At 38.2% G+C, this 18067-nt stretch overlaps 1 protein-coding gene across 2 annotated transcripts; it reads left to right on the top strand.

Moving 5' to 3' along the window:
- The first annotated feature begins 1232 nt into the window (after nucleotides 1-1232).
- Nucleotides 1233-15068, top strand: LOC103707085 (afadin- and alpha-actinin-binding protein-like). Of its 2 annotated transcripts, XR_604082.4 has the most exons (17): nucleotides 1233-1390; nucleotides 1487-1515; nucleotides 1611-1722; nucleotides 1821-1918; nucleotides 3144-3240; nucleotides 3326-3415; nucleotides 3549-3611; nucleotides 3746-3820; nucleotides 4059-4124; nucleotides 4201-4278; nucleotides 8043-8150; nucleotides 8297-8374; nucleotides 8498-8617; nucleotides 10282-10325; nucleotides 10426-10483; nucleotides 12603-12739; nucleotides 14484-15068. XR_604082.4 is itself a non-coding variant. In XM_008791444.3 (16 exons), the coding sequence occupies exons 1-16, from the start codon at nucleotides 1358-1360 to the stop codon at nucleotides 12609-12611; spliced, it is 1158 nt and encodes a 385-aa protein (XP_008789666.1). In that variant the 5' UTR covers nucleotides 1233-1357; the 3' UTR covers nucleotides 12612-12866. The 2 variants fall into 2 exon arrangements, 1 of the variants encoding a protein (XP_008789666.1); XM_008791444.3 differs by lacking the exon at nucleotides 14484-15068 and having other exon boundaries at nucleotides 12603-12866.
- Nucleotides 15069-18067: the final 2999 nt, after the last annotated feature.

Genomic DNA, 18067 nt, shown 5'->3' with positions numbered 1-18067 from the left:
TTTTGGCAGCAAGCATAGTTGGGGCAACAAAGCATGGTCCTTGGTTGGCATGTCATAGCGTAGCCAGCACCGCGGCATGTGCTTGGGGAGGTTGACTCGGCCTTTGGCGGGGGTTGAGATCGGCATGATCTTTGGTCAAGGTCGGCTCAGCCTTCGGCAGGGTTCGAGGTCAGTCTTGCTTTTAGCGGGACCGAGGCCTGACTTGCTCAGCTCTAAGATCTGCTCGATAGGAATTGGGTGGTTCTACGCTAGAGCAGGACGATTTATTTTGCCTCCCATCATAAATCTATTTAATGAAAAAACAAAAAGGGGGCAACATAATTTTCATTTTTTTATTTTTTATTTTTTAAAATGACAAAACTATCCTTAGTTTGTTATTCTATGTTTTATCCAATAGTATTAATATTTTAAATATAATATGAATATTGAAAATAACATTAATATTGATATTATATATTATGCGGAGAGTATAAGTGGGATAAAAAAAGAGGAATACCTCGAAGATAGGAGCGGCGCCGATACAGAGGCAGCGAAGCCATGAATGGACGTCGAGCGAGGTTATCATATTAGAATACATCGGTAACATATTTCTGCGAAGCAACCAAGACGTGCACTCGATTCCGATCTCCCTCATAATTCTCTTTCCAGAGAGGTTGGATAAGCAAAAAAAAGGAAAGGGAAGCTGCCTAGGGCATTTCGTGATATTTTGTTCTCTAATTTTATTGGGTGTGTTCGTATCCGTGTGGTATGACTTACCTACTTAAGAAAAAAAAGAAAAGAAAAGAAAAGAAAAGGGATTCGCGGAAGGGTTAGTGGTATCTCTAGACCCGACCCGCTAACTGAATTCGAGCCGGCTGCTACTTGTTTAAAATTCGAAAAATCGTCGGATTTTGGCCGGCCTGCGGAAGCGAATCCTAGGCCACGATTGGGACTACCTGTTAATTTTAACCGCTTTATTTTGAAGGCAACGGACCGTCCCCCCAACGAAAAGATCCAACCGCCATTTGGACCGTCCGATTACTGTCCCCAGCGCCCCCAAGCAGAATCTTTTCAGCATTTGTCCGCATACAGTAGTTATGCTAATGTGATATCTGCCGTTAACTTTCTCATAGTAACGGACAGATGTTTTCTAACGCATAGAAATTTATATATGCAAGAGTAAACAAGATTGGCACCCCTAGCGTACATCACAAGCTGGCGCACGTTAGCAACGGATGATGTATAAGTTTCCCCTCGGGCTCCGGCCCCGGCCTTCATAAACCCCCGTTCAAATTTCCGGACAGCTCCTCTGACGGATCGCAGTGTAACCGGGTGGACTTCCGTTGTTCGCCGTACGAAGAAGCTTCCGAGTTCCAAGATGTCCGCGATTCAGTCCGAGTTCGACCCTGGAGTAACTCTCTCCACTCTCTCTATCGTTCCCCTTTCGAATTCCCTTTCCTCTTCTTCTCTTCGATCGGTGTCTGGGCTCAATTATACTCCAATGCAGGTATCTGGGGGGCCGCCGTTCGGGATCGGGTGAGGAGATCTTCCCTCTCGAGCGGCCTTGGGCCGTTCGATCCATGTTCCTGAACCCAGTGCCCGTTTTCTAGGGTTTTAATTCGATCTTGCAGGGAATACGCCTTTGCCGACGCTGGGAACCTGGAGCATTGCGCCAAGTACCTTAACCAGACGCTGGTGACCTTCGGATTCCCCGCCTCCCTCGATCTCTTTGCTGCTGATCCCGTGCGTCCTCTTGATCCGACTGTCTTTCTTTATTCTCGTATATTAATCGGTTTTTTCGTCCAGTTTTCTTGTTTTTATTTTTACTTTCTTGGTGGTAGGTTTCGATCGCAAGGACATGCAATTGCATCTATTCTCTGCTTCAACAAAGGCAGCGCGACATTGAGTTTAGGGAGTCATCGAATGAGCACAGGCAGAGGTGAATTTTTTTTTATTTATCAATTTGATCTTTCTTAGTGCCTTAATTTATGGGGATCCAATAATGTTATTCCAATTAACTTTGTATATGTAAGCAGAGTTTAAATCCAACCGTTACGTTATCATACTTACTAGAATTTGGAGCGATCTGTGGCACTGAATGGAATTTTCAGTCGTTGCAAAGAGAACTTAGCATATTGTCTTTCGCAAAACAGAGAGGAGTTGTTATGTGAATTGGTCTATTAATGTAGGTCAGAGTTTGACAAGTTTAAGTTGATATATATACAAACGTACATGATCGGAGATGATTTTAGGGTTTTTTGCATTGGTTACATTGCATTATGTTTGGGTATCTTAATGTCTGGTCATTTATCGGTCATTTATCAATAATTATCAAGTTCGTGCTTCCCAGTGGTTTGTCATCCCAATTTAAATACTGATACTGTTTATGTGAGATGACTATTAGTCTAGTACTGATCTGCCAAGAGGATCATGGTGCATGTTTTGCTGGTCAACTGTCTATTTCTGAACCATGAACAGTTGTGTACTGAATTTTCCATCTTTCTTATTTATGAGGTGCATGTTTTGCTGGTCAACTGTCTATTTCCGAACCATGAACAGTTGTGTACTGAATTTCCCATCTTTCTTATTTATGATAACTTATATAGATTTATAAATTGCATATTTCGGTGACATGATCTATAATTACACCTCAACTAGTTGCGCACCAGCATGATTTTACCATGTCTCCTCACAATCCCTTCAAGATGCTACCTTTTTCTCACCACTACAGAAAGTTGATGCAAGCAATGAAAGATATTATCACGATATCTACCCAAGTAAATGCATATCCATGATCGGTTGACCTGTTCAGTTTGGGAATTTTCATATGCTATGTTAATATAGAATTTTTGAGGCTGGTTTTCAATATGAAAACTTTCTTTGGGTGGTAAGAGATTTATATGTTACTATTAGTCATGAGGGTTATCATTTTGTGCCCAGTGGATCTTCAAGATCTTTCCACTAGTCCAAGTCACCAAATTTAGTGCCAAAGCAGAAATAGTCCATATGAACACCTCTGTTAGGAGCTTCTTAAATTGGATTAGTTTACTTAATCATAACTGAAATTGGATAATCTCACATCTATGTTAGGGGCTCCATGTTGCCATTTTGAGCTAATGACAGAAGGCACAATTTTTGATGAGAGTGCTGTTGTATTATTATAGATTGCAGTCAGATATATCAAGATTAGAGGCCAAGGTTGAAAGGCTTGAGTCACAATTAGCTGCAAAAGATCGAGAGCTAGCCACTTTAACCCGAATGGTTGGTTCATTGCATTTCCTCCATGGATCACTTCTTTAAATGATAATGGATCACTCAGTCTTTGCAACTCTTTTATTGTTATCAGGAGGCTAAACATACTGCAGCTCTGAAGGCTCAACTTGAAAAGCTGCAGCAGGAACGTGATGAATTTCAGAGAATGGTCATTGGTAATCAGGTGAGAAATATCTTCTCATTGTGACTCTGTGCCTTCTCCTTTCCGGGAAATACTCTTTCTTCTTCTTCATCATCATCTTATTTTCTTTCCCTCAAAATTCATTACTCCTGCTTCATTAATTTTCCTTGAAAAGCAAGTGCGCACGCAACAAATACATGAAATGAAGAAAAAAGAGAAGGAATATATAAAACTGCAGGTAATGCTACTGCTATGGTGTATGGTTTATATAATGAGATATTCATTTTGGCAAAAGTTTTCATTAATCACATAAGGGAACATGCCCAAATGCGTTTACAAAATAACTGGAGGTATCAATCTGTTGTTTTGCAGGAGAGGCTAAACCAAGTGTTAATGGAGAAAAAGAAGGAATCTCGGTCAGGGATGGAAATAATGAACTTACTGCAGGTTTTCTAAAGTTGTTTTTATCAATTTATAGTTCTAACAAGCCAACTACATGCATAAACACATACCTTCTAAAATTCTCCATATCAAATTGGATTGCACCAATCCTCATGCGCTTCGCATCACATTTTTTAAAGCCTTTTTGTTTTTCAATTCTACCTTTGCACCTGGTACAGCTTTTTGATGCTTCAGACAATTAAGATTATTTCCATTTGATGGGGCTTATTGTTAATGGCAACAGAAAGAAGGGCGTCAGCGTGGAACGTGGAACGGAAAGAAGGCGGACAGTGATTTCTATAAAATGATTGTAGGAAAAATGTTCAACTCAGTGAATTGATGCTTGTGGTTTTTTACTTCCTTCATGTCTTACATGGTGCCAATAGGTTGATGCATATGAAGTAAAGAAGCAAGAGCTGATGTCAGAGAATGCTGATTTGCGGGCTTTACTACGTTCTATGCAGGTAGGAACATGTAATAGTAAGCTGTTAAGAGTTTTTTTATTATCTTTTGTCTTTACTTGTTTGCTGTTGTATAAACATATCTTTGATATGATTGATCTAGGGGTATATTGAGATGGAACTCTCTGGTTATCCCCAAAAAATGCTTTTAGTGGAAGGTTATTTTTTAGACAATTAATTTATTATACTGATATTTTGTTGAGTGATAGGCTATGTTTTGTACTTTGTTTTTTTAAAATTAAAGGTCATGAAAAATTAGATATTTATGCCACTGTTTTTTTTATTTATGATGTCAAGACTCAAGAATTTGGAAACATGTTATTCTTTCAATATCTCTTGAGCAAAATTGAATTTCTATTGCCTGCTTTCTTTCATACTTTTTTTCCTCCCCAATCTTGTAAAGGCATTGTTCTGAAATTTACCTTAAATATTTAACTTTGCTGAGTTTATCTAACGCCCTGCCCTATAGCAACAAGTGTATTTTGCAGATAATATTTCAATTTTAAAAGTTCTATAAGTCTGGGTGGGAGGATGCCTTGCTTCTTGTTGGCAACTGCCAATTATGACTGTATGCCATTGCTGCCATACCTCAACTGCTGCAGATGGTTGAGTCACTAAAAAAGAAGGCTTTTCTATGGTGTTACTTTCAAGAGAAGGAAAGATGGTTACAACATATTATTCTTGCCTATGAAGTCCAAGGGATCTTTGTGATCCTTATTTTACTATAAGTTTAGCTTTAGTTCTTTATTTATAGAAATCTGTCACAGCTGTAAATGGTTGAGGCATTAGAAAAGAAGGCCATTTTAATGCACTGCTGCCCCCAAGAGAAAGGTATATTTTGGAATGGCCTAATGAAATCCAAGAATCTGAATTGGCCTTCATTTGTCATTGCTCGAGCTTTTTATATTTTCCTCTAGAAACCTAAAAAAGTTGTTTACTTTGGGTTCATGTATCTTACATAGAATAAACTGCATGAGGGGAAATACTTTTTATTTTGGGAACTAACTTGACATCCTAATCTATTTTCTAGCATAAGGTCTCCTGTGGTTCATGTTCTTTTCTCATACATTTAGTTTATTTTTATACTCAGTATATTTATCTGTTGCTTTCTGCTTTTTAAATATTGGTTGCAAGTTGGTAACATTTGGAGTTAAGAACTACACATGTTGATCCAATCCCCATAATTTCCATTAATGCACATAATTCTTTTTTTAAAAAAAAAATATTTCTTGTGCGATCAAGGTGTATCTTGTAAAACAAGCATTTTTTGGACGGAGTGGCAAATGGAAGACAACTACCTTTTGCGCAGTGTAAGCCAGAAATAGTTAATACTGTAAAGGAGTAGTGAGATCATTATATTGGTTTTGTTGTAAAACAGTTGGTCTTATTTTTACAGTTCTCTATGGAAGACAAAAAGGACAAATGTTGTAGGTTATCTTTTCAGTTCTAGGAACTAAGGTTGTAGATCCTCAAGCATGTTTTGGATTCTCATGGTAGAGATATTGTCATTATAAAGGTCAGATATGAAGATATCTCATTATGGGGCTTGCTTCCATTTCTATGTTTTTCTCCTGTAGTCTTCTGTTCACATGATGCCTTGGAATAAATTGAATAGCAGGATCAGAGGTAGAGCTTCTCTAGACTTCCCTCATATGTTAAATGACATTAATAGAGTCTTGATGGATGATCTATGTAAGCCTGCATGTGCTTTCAGAATGTTTTGATGTTGGAGATGCCCTTTTTCCCATCTCATTCATGGTTTGTAAGTTGGTTTTGGCTGCTTGGTCTTATTGATGTGGCATCATGCCTTGAAATAATGCTCCAAGAAACTGGTTTACCATTGACAATTCTTGACGCGAAAATATACGGTATTAGGTAAATGAGAACTGCACTCTTTTGAACAGATGTCAGTGAACTAATCAACTATGGAATGAAGCAGGAAGTTGGCTTTCATGACCACGAGCTGAGAGATAATTCATTATAAAAGTTTGTGACATTTAGAATATTTTGCATAATGCATCATCTTGTATAATCATCTGATGCCTTTTTGATTTTGCCATTCTGATTAAATTGAATGAGGATTTCTTGTTTGATTCTTCTCAAGAAATTCATGATTGCTTTTATATGATGCAAGAATTTGACGCTTCTCAAGGAATTAGCTGGCCCTCTGATAGTTTGTCCAGCGATATCTTTCATAGTTAGATATTTGTTTAGGCACATTAAGTGACTGTCCGATACTTGTAAACCATTTTCATGCACTCTAATCTGAATCTTATTGGGCCAAGACAAATTCATGGTTTACTTTGTTTTCTTCGGTGATCTGATAGGAATGTCTTCACGTCTTATGGCCATTTTAGTTGAAAAGCTCGAGTAAGATATTTTCCTATCTCATTGTTCAAAGGTGTTTTGAAGTGCTTTGAAGATGTTTTCTCCCCCTCAATGGTGGCACTCTTCATTATATGGAAAGATCATATTGTTAATCTTGGAGATTCTTGCCTGAATTTTGGGAGTGTTTAAAAAAAGTAGCGTGTTAATGGTTCCCCTTGTGCTGTTCATTAGTAAATGAAACGGTTTTATGGTTTGATTAGGGAACAGTTACTAGAGAAATTTGGATCCTGTCTTTTCTTCTTTCTTTTTTTTTTTTTTGGTTTTAGTTTGTCCTGGCGGTTCACAAAAGAATTGCTTCTAATCTACAAGTTGACAAATGGATGATTTAAATTGCATGCTGTGTTCATATTTTCTATGTATCAGATTTTGATACTTGTTCAGGTGAAGTTAGGATACATGTACAATACTTGGTTTATTTTTTTAATCAAAAATGGAAAATAATCCAAACAATTCCTAAATATGCCTGGGATACTTCTTGAAACCACTGGTATGAAGAAGATTTTCCCATTTTTTCTTTTTCATGAATGTTGGCCTTCTAGTAATGGGCATGATGGAGGGTTAACCCTAGAGTCGATATTGTTGTATGGGGTATCAGACTATGTTATTATGATAACATTATGCTTTATGTCGGACTATGTTATTATGATAACATTATGCTTTATGGATGCCTTTGTACATATATATAAATATATATTTATATATTGCTGTATAATCAGCTATTATTATATTCTATTTCTCCAAGATTTGTTGTATTGGTGCAACTGCTGAGGACATTTTCCCCTTTTTTTCTTTTTGATGAATGTTGACCTTCTAATGGGCATGATGGAGGGTTAACTCTAGAGTTTATTGTTGTATGGAGCATGGTACTGTGTTATTATGATAAATAATTATGCTTTATGTTATATGATAACCCAGTAAGCTTTATGATGCTTTTTCGAATATTTAAAAATACTTATTTATTTATTTCTGTATCCCAGCTATTCTCGGTTCTATTTCTCCGAAACGTATTGTATTGGTTCAATTGTGTCATGTCATATCTGTGTCCCATATCCTTGTCCATGCTTCATAGGTTTCATCTCTTGTTTGTTTGCTTCCCTTTCTGATTTCTTTTGAAGAATAATGCTGTCTATATCATTAAATGATCATCTTAATTGATTATAACCTTCTTTTTCCAAAGAAGTTAGATATGGCTTCTTCTACCCATCTTCTGTTTAGACATAAGCTTCTTTTCTAACAAATTATCATAGAAGCCACTGGAAGATCATATGGTGTCAATTCTGATTCTTAATATGCTATTTTTTAATAATTGCAAGCTGTGTTGATCTTAATTCAAGCAAAGTTTAAATGAATTGTTTTGCCAATCCTTTTTGCTTCTTTAGGTGGATATGCGGGACTTTTTAAATGCTCCAAATGGGTTGTCCCAACAAACTGCTGTCAATGAAAAACAAGAGGCAGGGTCTCCTCAGTCTCCCTTAGGTAGCAGGACGGTATGGTTTTAATTGCTAAACATCGAACTCAAGGAGAGCGGGAATTTCTTTTTTGGGTTTTGGGGAATGGGGGGATTCTTTTAACTGATTGTTGTTTTTCTTTTAGATTAGGTATTTCTAATTAAGCATGTAATTGTTACTGCCAGGATGTCTTTGATCTACCTTTCCACATGGCCAGAGATCAAATAGAAGAGAGCTTGCGAACTAAGATGGCTTCAATAAAGGTGGTTTCCATTGGCTTGGAGCTAAGAGCTTAATGATTATCTTCTTTTGATCCTTTCTGTCTGGATTGCTTCAACTTTCATCATCCAACATCATCATTATCATCATGATATTTCTTGGAATAGGCACGGATGATACAACTTCAAGATGCACAAAAAGGAGCAGAGGTGACCTCTGAAGCAACCGAGAGAGAGCTTGAACTTGAAGCTCAACTTGTTGAAGCTAGGAGTATCATTCAAGAGCAGGTTTAAGTTACTATTTTTGAAAATTGGTTTTATTTCTTATTTCATAATTCAGTCTTGATGATAGAAGTAGTTTGTTGATTTGGGTTTGTACATCTCGACATCTTAATCAATTTATGCTTGTTTTGGTTGAAATTAATCAAGATTGTATGTAATGCAAAAGGCTAGCATGACTAGGTTTTTATGTGTGAGAGCTTGCACCTTATTTAGAAGCTGGTGAGTCTGTGGGTCTCACTTCTGGGTAACTCCAAATTCACCTCTCCATATTCACTCTCTAATAAATATTGTTTTTTACATCATTAAATGATTGTGTTATTGTAAATAGAATGGGAGTATACTTGTTTAAGATATACTGTAAACAATCATGCTTGCTGGAATCACAACCATTGACTGAATTCTCCTTCATTGCGAATAAACCATATGTGTTACATGTGCCCAATGCTAGTCTGCATGACTGCTGATCCTTTAAAAGTTAGTCTGCATGTAGATGAGCATAGTATACTATATTAAAAGGAGCATAGTGGGGTTCTTTGGGTCTTTCAGATTTGCCCATGAATGATTTACAAAAAAAAACTAAATTATATAACAATCATCAAGATGGGTACTTTTGTAAACAAAAATGTGCATAAAATTATTTTAAATTCTCTCTCGTGCATCTTCTCGCATATGATGGTATCTTTCTAAGCCTCAAATTCCTCTCTCTATCCTAACTACTATAATAAACTTATTTCACCTTATTTCTATCTCCCTCTCTAACAACTTTGTCCATCTCCTAACTCTATCTTCTGTTGTAATTTGATTTTTAATTTATTATTTATTTATTTATATAATATTATTTATTATTTTTTTAATCTAATCTACTTTCTTTATGAAACATGCATCATAATTACCTGAATGCTAGTACTGCTAAATATTTTTAGTTCTTTTTAGATATCTTTTCCATTTGATTTTTGAAGCTTGAATAAACATATCACTGATCACTCACTTTTGCTGGACATGGTAATGGTAAAAATGCAGGTGGGTTCCCCCCTTCTGTTATCTTTTCCCTTTACTGTGAGTGTGTGGCAGGGACTTACGACAGTTATCTAAGAACCAACACAATAATAAAAACTTTTTCAGTCGAGCAATGAATGAAGGAATACATGTTATTTATTTCTGGAAAGTGTGTAAGTGATGCTCTTTTTAGAGTATACAGGTGAATAGCAGAGATATACTGAACTCTGGCAGGCTCCAATGTGCTGTTGGGTTTAATTATCTCTATTGGGGTATTCATGATAGAAGCAATAAAATAGATTAGTAGGTTTTCATTTGCAGTGTGCAGTTATTTGTATGTAACATTTATGTACACATGATTCTGGTTGTGCACAAATTGCACCATCTCAGTTATATATTTCTTTATTTTTCATGAAATAGTAAATGCAAGCCTCTCCAGTAATTAATAGGTAAGTGTCGTTAACATATGATCTTTTAGGTAACTCAGGATCTCTTTCCTCTGTAAATGAATTTGTTTGTAAGATTAAGCACATCTCGGATATTTTAAGAGCTTGTGTATTTGAAACACAAGATGTTTCTTTCCGTTAGACCTCCATTTCTTTGAACCCTGAGCACAAAACGTTTTTATTACAAGGAACTCACAACATTGACCTTCATTTGGAATCTCAATGCAGGCTTCAATAATGTCCAAACATTTTACAAAGTCTGAGAAGCCAAGGTGACTTTGTGGAACCTTTTCCTCTCTCTCTCTCTCTCTCTGTGATTAGTTTTGTATTTCCAGTGGCTTATGCATTTATGCATTTCTTTCTTGTCTCTAGGAGATTGAGCAGCCATTTAGATGCTGAGAGAGAAGTGATCCATTCAGCATCTGCGGAGGTGTGCAAAGCTGTATCTTCCTGAAAAATTGTTTTTACTCTTTTTTTTTTAAGTAACTCTTACCCATACTGAGCTTGAGCAGTTCCTGTGTTTATGCATGTTAGAGGATATAATTCAAAAGTGAATTTTCCAATTGGCATGTCTTTTGAGCAAAATTCAAGCATGTATTTAAGCCTCATATCCCTGAAAAAATGTGCAACATGAATCATGCATACTATTTGGAAATTTAGTATTAACTATAGGCAGTGCTCTGCTGCAAAAGCATTTGGGCAACCTTCTCTTCTAACATTTTCAGTGTTTGATAGATGTACGTGAGTGGTCATACATCAAATGGGCTTTTATAGGAGGCCCAATTTTCAAACTTATTTCAACTACTATTGTTTGTCATGAAAAACATTCTACATTGTTAGTGGATGTACCTAGAATGGCCACGAACTAGGTCCTTTGTGGTGGTTTTTTTTGGGGGAGGGGGTGGGGTGGTTGTGGCAGCTGGGTTTGGATTTGATGCCAACATTCCCATTTTGATCTCAACAGTTCACCTAAAATTCCAGCTTTTAGCCACTCCAGGTACATTCTAGGGTATACGGAACACAGCATCTTCCGTCTCAACTTAAGCAAGAGAATTTTGCATTTGAAGCTGTCTGATATGACATGAATGGATGTTGACTGAATTGGTAATTCTGAATTCATTTAAGAAAAATCTACAGATAACCTCATACACCTTTTCAATCATACTGAGAAGTGATCTACCTTTTATTTAAACATTAAATGAATAAACAGTGCAATGCTATGCATGATTTTATTCATGTTTTTGTTATATATTATTCCTAATTTTTACTCTAGCGCTCAAACCCTCCCCCCCCACCCCCACCCCCAACCCCCTCCCCTCCCCTCCCCTCCCCAACAAAAATAAATAAATAAATAAAACCACAATATACCTGTTGTCTTACAACATGAAACTGTGCCTTTTGGGAGCTAGGATGCTCTAGGTGGCTTGATGGGCATCATATTGCTCACCTTGTATATTAGCACACGGTTACAGTCTAGTGCTAGAATGTATGTTGAAATTTTGAAATCTATTGATATATGCCTTCCATCATGATATCCGTTGCCCAAATTTGAAAAATGTTCCAGTCTAAATTTTTGGGGACTTTCTCACATATGTAAAATGTGGTTTCAAAATAAAATAATTTTCAAATCAAAACAAATGAATTGTTTTACTCTATGGTTGGCCTTTCAATATCTTGAACATTCATTAAGTCATGTTATAGGCTATGTAGATAGCAACGAATAGTATAAACTATCAAATTGAATGTTGACTTGGATTTTGGCATTAGCGTTATATATATATATATATATGCTTTTTATGTTTGAAAATTTGAATCTAGAGTAGTGTATATGTAAAGACCCATACAGGCATGTGTTTAGTCCCACATCAGTTGTGTGCCAAGATGGATTTTTTTACGGTGCACAGCTAGTACATGTCAGATTCCACAAGTCTAATCCAATATGTCTCACAGAGTAGAAAAAATTGGAGTTTGTCCCTTTAACCATGGAGGATGCTAGGGGTATAGCTGTGCCCTTTCTCTCTTCCAATCAGCTTCATGGAGAGAGAGAGCTGGTACTCAAGTGAATAAAGGCCTTCAAACTCGGTTTTCATACTTTGCGAAGACAAAGTTTATTTTTGGGTTCATTATAAATGGTATCAGAGCAAATCCGGTCCACAATCTATGTGTATGAGGGATACTGTAGCGTGGGCCCTTTTGGGGCTGACCATAAACTGATCACTTGTATTTGAGATTGGACTCTTAGTTTGGCGAAGATACGCAAGCTTAAATAGGGAGAGTATATGAGGACACATGCGGGTGTGTTTAGCCCCACATCAAATATATGTTGGAGAGATCTTGGGTACTTATATAAGGTCAGGGAACCTAGGTAATAATACCCTTTGACTAGTTTTTTTGGGTGAGGTTTTGGGTCATTACAACATAGATACTCAAAACCGACATGTGATATTTATTCATCTGGCATTACAATAGTCATTACACTAATTAAATAATTATTTTTTGCTTTTCCATTGAATTATCATGTACTGATCATGTCATTCTTCTGGTTCTAGGCGGTGTGAAATCCAGGATGCTCTAGTATTTTGATGGTAGTGGTGCATGCTTTTGACTTGATATAAACTAAATTTGCCTCTGAGCTCCAAGTAGCAGAGGTGACAGAAGCATCAGAGCAGAATCTTGTTTAACTTTTGTAAGTATTTTTGAAATAGTTCAGAAGAACCAACTGAATCCATTAATGTACTTCAATATATAGCTTTTTTATAAATGTATATTAGTTCTATTCTCATAGTACATTTTGACTCATTACTCTCCCCGTATTTCCCGTTTTCTTCGATATGATTATGAATGTGAATTTTTGTCACTAATGAAAGTGCTTCTTCAGCAGTTTAAACTAGTCGTATACTAGTCATATTTGGATCATTATCACTTAATAGTTCCAAATTAGTTCACTCCATGACATCAATTTTTCTACTGGGCTGTTGATTATAATATGATCTACTTTGAAGTTGGGAGTTGGTCTGGAGGCCTACCATAATATGAGGGTATCTAACCAATTTGATTAATCCTTTATGGTGTTTAACTCATACGTCCTAAAGTTCTAAACATCAATAGTATTCTTCAAATTGTTTTCCTTAGAACTCTAGTCATACCCAGTTGATCTGCAAAACTCTCATATGCATGGTGAAGTTTTTTCTTTTTTATATTTAAACTTGAACAAGCTTGCCAGATGTATTAGGCTTTCATTTCCTTATGCCCTTTGACAGAATTTCCGACAAATATCTAGCCCTTTCAACTAATAACTGTAGGGATTTCATCGACCTTTTCTTGTATGGTCAACTTCAAGTAAATGACTGTTTACTTTAAGAGCTTCTTTCGCACTAGCATACATCATAACAGATTTTTTTGACTTTGCAACTGCTTGAAAGTTTCTGTACAGGACTTATTGTGTCTGCATCCTCTTCTTATGTGCGGTCATATCCTGTAGCATGTTAAGCCTTTCATTAATGCAATTCGATCAAGAATCAGCTCAAATGATTTCACCCTCAAGTTTTGGTTGCACTGATGTTCTGAGTTGCTTTATTAAGTCAGTTGGAAAAACAAACCGAGACAAAAGGGGTTGAGACAAACTTATTACAATATATCAGCAGGTGTCCTGTTTCTTTGAACAAAGCGAACTTATTCAGATTCATCGTTACAAAAAATAATAAATAATACTCGTACCTCTCTTTAACTCTCGTGTGCAAAGACAATGTCTGGGTTCCTTCCATGCTTCCAACAACAGCTGTTACAAGTTCCCTTGCATCTTTTTGCTGAAGCACTCCAGATGAAATCTTTCCCATTGGTCCTTCTTATACGCTTTATCCCAGCGATGTGTACCCCATGAATATGAAATCTTCTGGCAGATACCTCTGCACCCGATACCTCAATGAGTCCAATCATGAACTCCCCAGTAGCTCCATTGTCTTCCATTGGATCTCTGACCTGAATCAGCATCAGTAGAACAACACACTGCCTGCTTCTTTCCTTCCCTTTACTCTCCTTAATTTTAATGGCTTTTGAACTCGATCCCATCTGTATCCTCAAGCCTTCTAAAACCAAGCCTTCCATCTTCTCCATTGCATCCAGAAGTATAGCCTCCATGAAACCATCTTCAGAACCTTCTAAAACAGACTTGCCTCTGCATTCACCCGTCTTGAAGCCACTTATATTGGTCATTGACATTGATTCAAACAGGCTACTTAGCAAATCCTCTATTCTCATTGATGCCATTTGGCATAGCACCTGCAAAAACGGCAATACCTTAGTTTGAAATTGATCAAGCATGTAGAAAAGGGAAAATGGCAAAGCCTATAAAGATTTATGTATTTAGCATTTTCTTTTTCCGCCATGTATTCTTCTGCAGAGCACCTCAGTTGCAGTTGTGGCATTCTCAGCAATTGCAGGTACAGAGACTTGCATGACTAATCTTCCCCATGGCCTGCCCAATCTCTTAATTTCATGAAGATAACTCCCGTCTGATAGTTTCGTCAGCTCTGTGCCAGGAACTTCTTGCGGTTTTCCTGTCATAGAGTTCTGGAGGCCCTCTCTTTGTTTTCTCTCCGTGCTCAACCACTTGTCTATCTTATGAAGTTCTTGTTCAAGTTCTCTAGCTCTTCTCCAGTAAGCTTGAACAACTGCTTCATGATTCTCAGAAAAATTTGGAATTAGAGGAGCCAATATGGAGTTAGAGGTGGCCTCTTGTTGAGAAATGACTTGCAGAGTAGGGGGTTTGGGCTGTGGACATGGTTGGGGATGGGAAAGAGGACGGCGGAGTGAGAGGTAAGACTTGATCTTTGAGCAGCCAGTGGACACTACTACAGGAGGAGAGGTGTGTTTCTTGCTGTCCGGCATTGTAGCGTCTCTGTGCCAGTGGTTTGGCAGCCCTCGGCCTCTGCTTCTTGTTGAAGCTTTTTGGGGTTCTTTAAAGCCCGTTAAGTTGTTTGGTTGAATGCTATATGCTGCAAAGTTGGATTTTGTTGCTATCTCATGCCTGGATTTGTGGGTTGTTGCGCTTTGATAGGGCTCTTTGATTTAAATTTCAAATCTTTAGATGTATCTTACCAAACGGGCTTCTCTTTGAACCTGATTTTCTATTCTAAGCTAGTCTTGTTCGTATTTCCAGTGCGGATATTGGTCTGGTAGGAAAATGTTCGTTGGGCTCCTAACTGCAAGGGACTACCTAAGGTACTTAGGGCTAGGATCTTGAGTAGATTCGGTGCGTTCGTTTAGTGATGTGAGTGATATTATGGGCCTGGATCACTGATTTAAGTTCAAAAGGCTACTCTTGAAGAAAAATCTCGGGTTGTATATTGAATTTGCACAAAGGGTTCAGTCCATGCTCCGTACCGACTAGGCTTCTTTCTTGGCTGAAGGAAATATAAAAAGTTATACCCATCTATTCTTTGCATATGAGCTTCTGGGGCATGCCAATCTCTTATGAGAACTGTAAGTGCTATTGAAACTATATATTATGTGCACTTGCCAAGGAGAGAATCAGCTAATAAAGACAAATGTTGACAAGGAGAAAGCAAGTGAAAGCACTTTTTGGAGTGAAAAATAGGAAGATTCACCTACATTATAATTATTGGAGTATAATTATCTGGACATACGCCGCCTAGTATTTGATCCTAGAACCTTTAGTAGTTAAGTGGATCGATGTAACTTTCACAGGTGAAAAAAAAATTATTATGTGCATGTTGCATGTGTTTATTATGTAAGATCTTATCGGAGCTTTTTTTTTCGGGAGAGAAAAAGAAAAATTATATAATATAATCATTTAGATTCAAATACTTGGAGGTGTGCCATCCAAGAATTGAACCTATAATTATTGATTGCTAAGTAAAGAGGTGTGATTATTGAGACAAGCTCTAGAGGTGCGAAACATGATGAAAACTTTTGACCATTTTTGATGCAACTGCACGTAAAAATGCATGCGATGCTTATGTCAAATTTCTACTCTAATAACCAACACACATGCATGTGTGCAAACACAGGAGCACACGTGGGGGAAGGGGGGCCGGGGGGATGGGGAGAGAGATGTGATTGATGCCACTTTTCTTCGGTTCAATAATCCTCACTTCTGTTCATTGTATAATCCAACAATTCTTGAAAAGTAATGCTAGACCTACTACGTGCCTAAGTTGTCCCATGCGAACTGCCTCACATTGTATTTATGCATGGCCAGCATCTAAGTCTTGGTTAGACCCCAATAAGGGACGTGACTTTCGAGGTGTGCATGTGGGCAACGTTTATATGTGCACGTGTAGTTATAGCATTCCACATGTTTTTAAAACTGATCTCTTCGTCCAGATAATCATCCCCTCAACCATATACTTTCAAGCCCAACATTGTATGCATATTTATAGTTGACCCACACGTCAAATTGTTATTCTTAAAAAGAAAAAAAGTTGATCTATAAAACTCATGTACATACTGAGATTTTCCATCTTTGTTGTCTCTGTCCGTTCTCCACTTATCCGGAGGAATTGTGCTAGAGGTTATACTTATTCTTTTATAATTGACAAGGCGTGCCAATGTTTCTTAGAGCTTGGTACAAAGCCCTGATTAGCTTCTTGAATATTTGGAAGTAGGGTTGTGAGGAGAGTCCTGAACTTAGTTTTCCACTACATTAAGATGGTAAACTTAAGTTGCTGGCACGTCTCCATTCCATAAGGACATGCATCATATATGATCCTCTATTTTTTTATTTTTATTTTGGTATACTGGCGCCTTATGAGATATGCACATGAAAACAGCCAGCAAAGCCAGACAAAACAAGTTGTTGGCAAGCAGAATTTCAAAAATCCACTTAGTTCATTCAAAGGAGTTTATCGGAGTGATGTGCTGCATAAGAAACTACTTAGCTCGCTGTACCATTCGTCTTCGGATGAACATAAATGATCTGAAATTTTTTTTATTTTTTATTTTTATCTTTGATCTGATACTCTCTCCTCGGGTGCTACTTCTCTTTTTATGCAGACCATAGGCGGACTCCACTCAGCAAACAACCTCACCTCCACGTGTACTGCAGTAACCCGCCCCGGCTCTCTCACGCGCGCGCGCACGTACACACAAGCATCTCTTTTCCTGATGAGTTCCGCGTACGGCAGTTAACACGTGCAGTGGCGTAAGATGCAGGGGAAGCCATATGTTTTACTTCCCACATGGTGTACTATTAAGTTATAAAATAATAGCAGTGATTGACATATGATATGATTAAACCTTTTCTTTTCTCCAAACTTATTATGATCAAGGGCCGAAGAGACCATCACCCCACCCATCCGACTACCCTCACCGCATCGGTAGGTGACCGGATCCCGAACCATCCTTTTCGGTTTCACGGCGAGTAGCCTCGTCGCCATCGCCATGTGATCTAAATCAGACGCGGTCGGTGGTGGGATCCATCCCCGTTCCCACTCTCCTTTTTCTCTCCGTCAGGCGACCATCGACTGACGGCGAGGGTCCCCATGTCCCGTTGACCACTCGATCACCATCGGACGGACAGCGGGACCACCGCTGCGAACAGGGAGGAGAACGTCCGTCTGCGATCAGTGTCACGCGATAAAAGCTGACGTCGGATCAGAATCGGACGGGTTGCCGTGCTGCATCGTCAGGGACGGTAGCGGGAACTGTAGAGGCGGTCAATAGCACCTGGCGGGTGAGTGGAACTAGGCCATGTAAAAGGAAAAGGGGGAAGCGGGAGGACGAAGCCAGAGCGGCGGGACCCGTTGTCCGCCACGTGTCGTTCCGTCCGTACCCACTTCCGTCGCGTATGCGCGTCGTCGTGTCGTGTCCCCTCCCCTCCCCTCTTGCCTCCTCGCTTCTCTGCAATTCTACGGTCCTCTCCTCCTGCGGGACATCATAGCTAATCCACCGTTCCAATTAGAATTCCCCGCGTGGTAATCCGTTTATATTTGTCTTATTGCATAACAGCTGTTGTTTAATATAAGTTGGGGAGGGATAGTGGACACTGCTTGCC

The sequence above is a fragment of the Phoenix dactylifera genome, chromosome 7 (genome assembly GCF_009389715.1).
Source record: "Phoenix dactylifera cultivar Barhee BC4 chromosome 7, palm_55x_up_171113_PBpolish2nd_filt_p, whole genome shotgun sequence".
Taxonomy (NCBI): domain Eukaryota; kingdom Viridiplantae; phylum Streptophyta; class Magnoliopsida; order Arecales; family Arecaceae; genus Phoenix; species Phoenix dactylifera.
The sequence above is the reverse complement of the archived record's forward strand: the minus strand, read 5'-3'. Positions and strand labels throughout refer to the sequence as shown.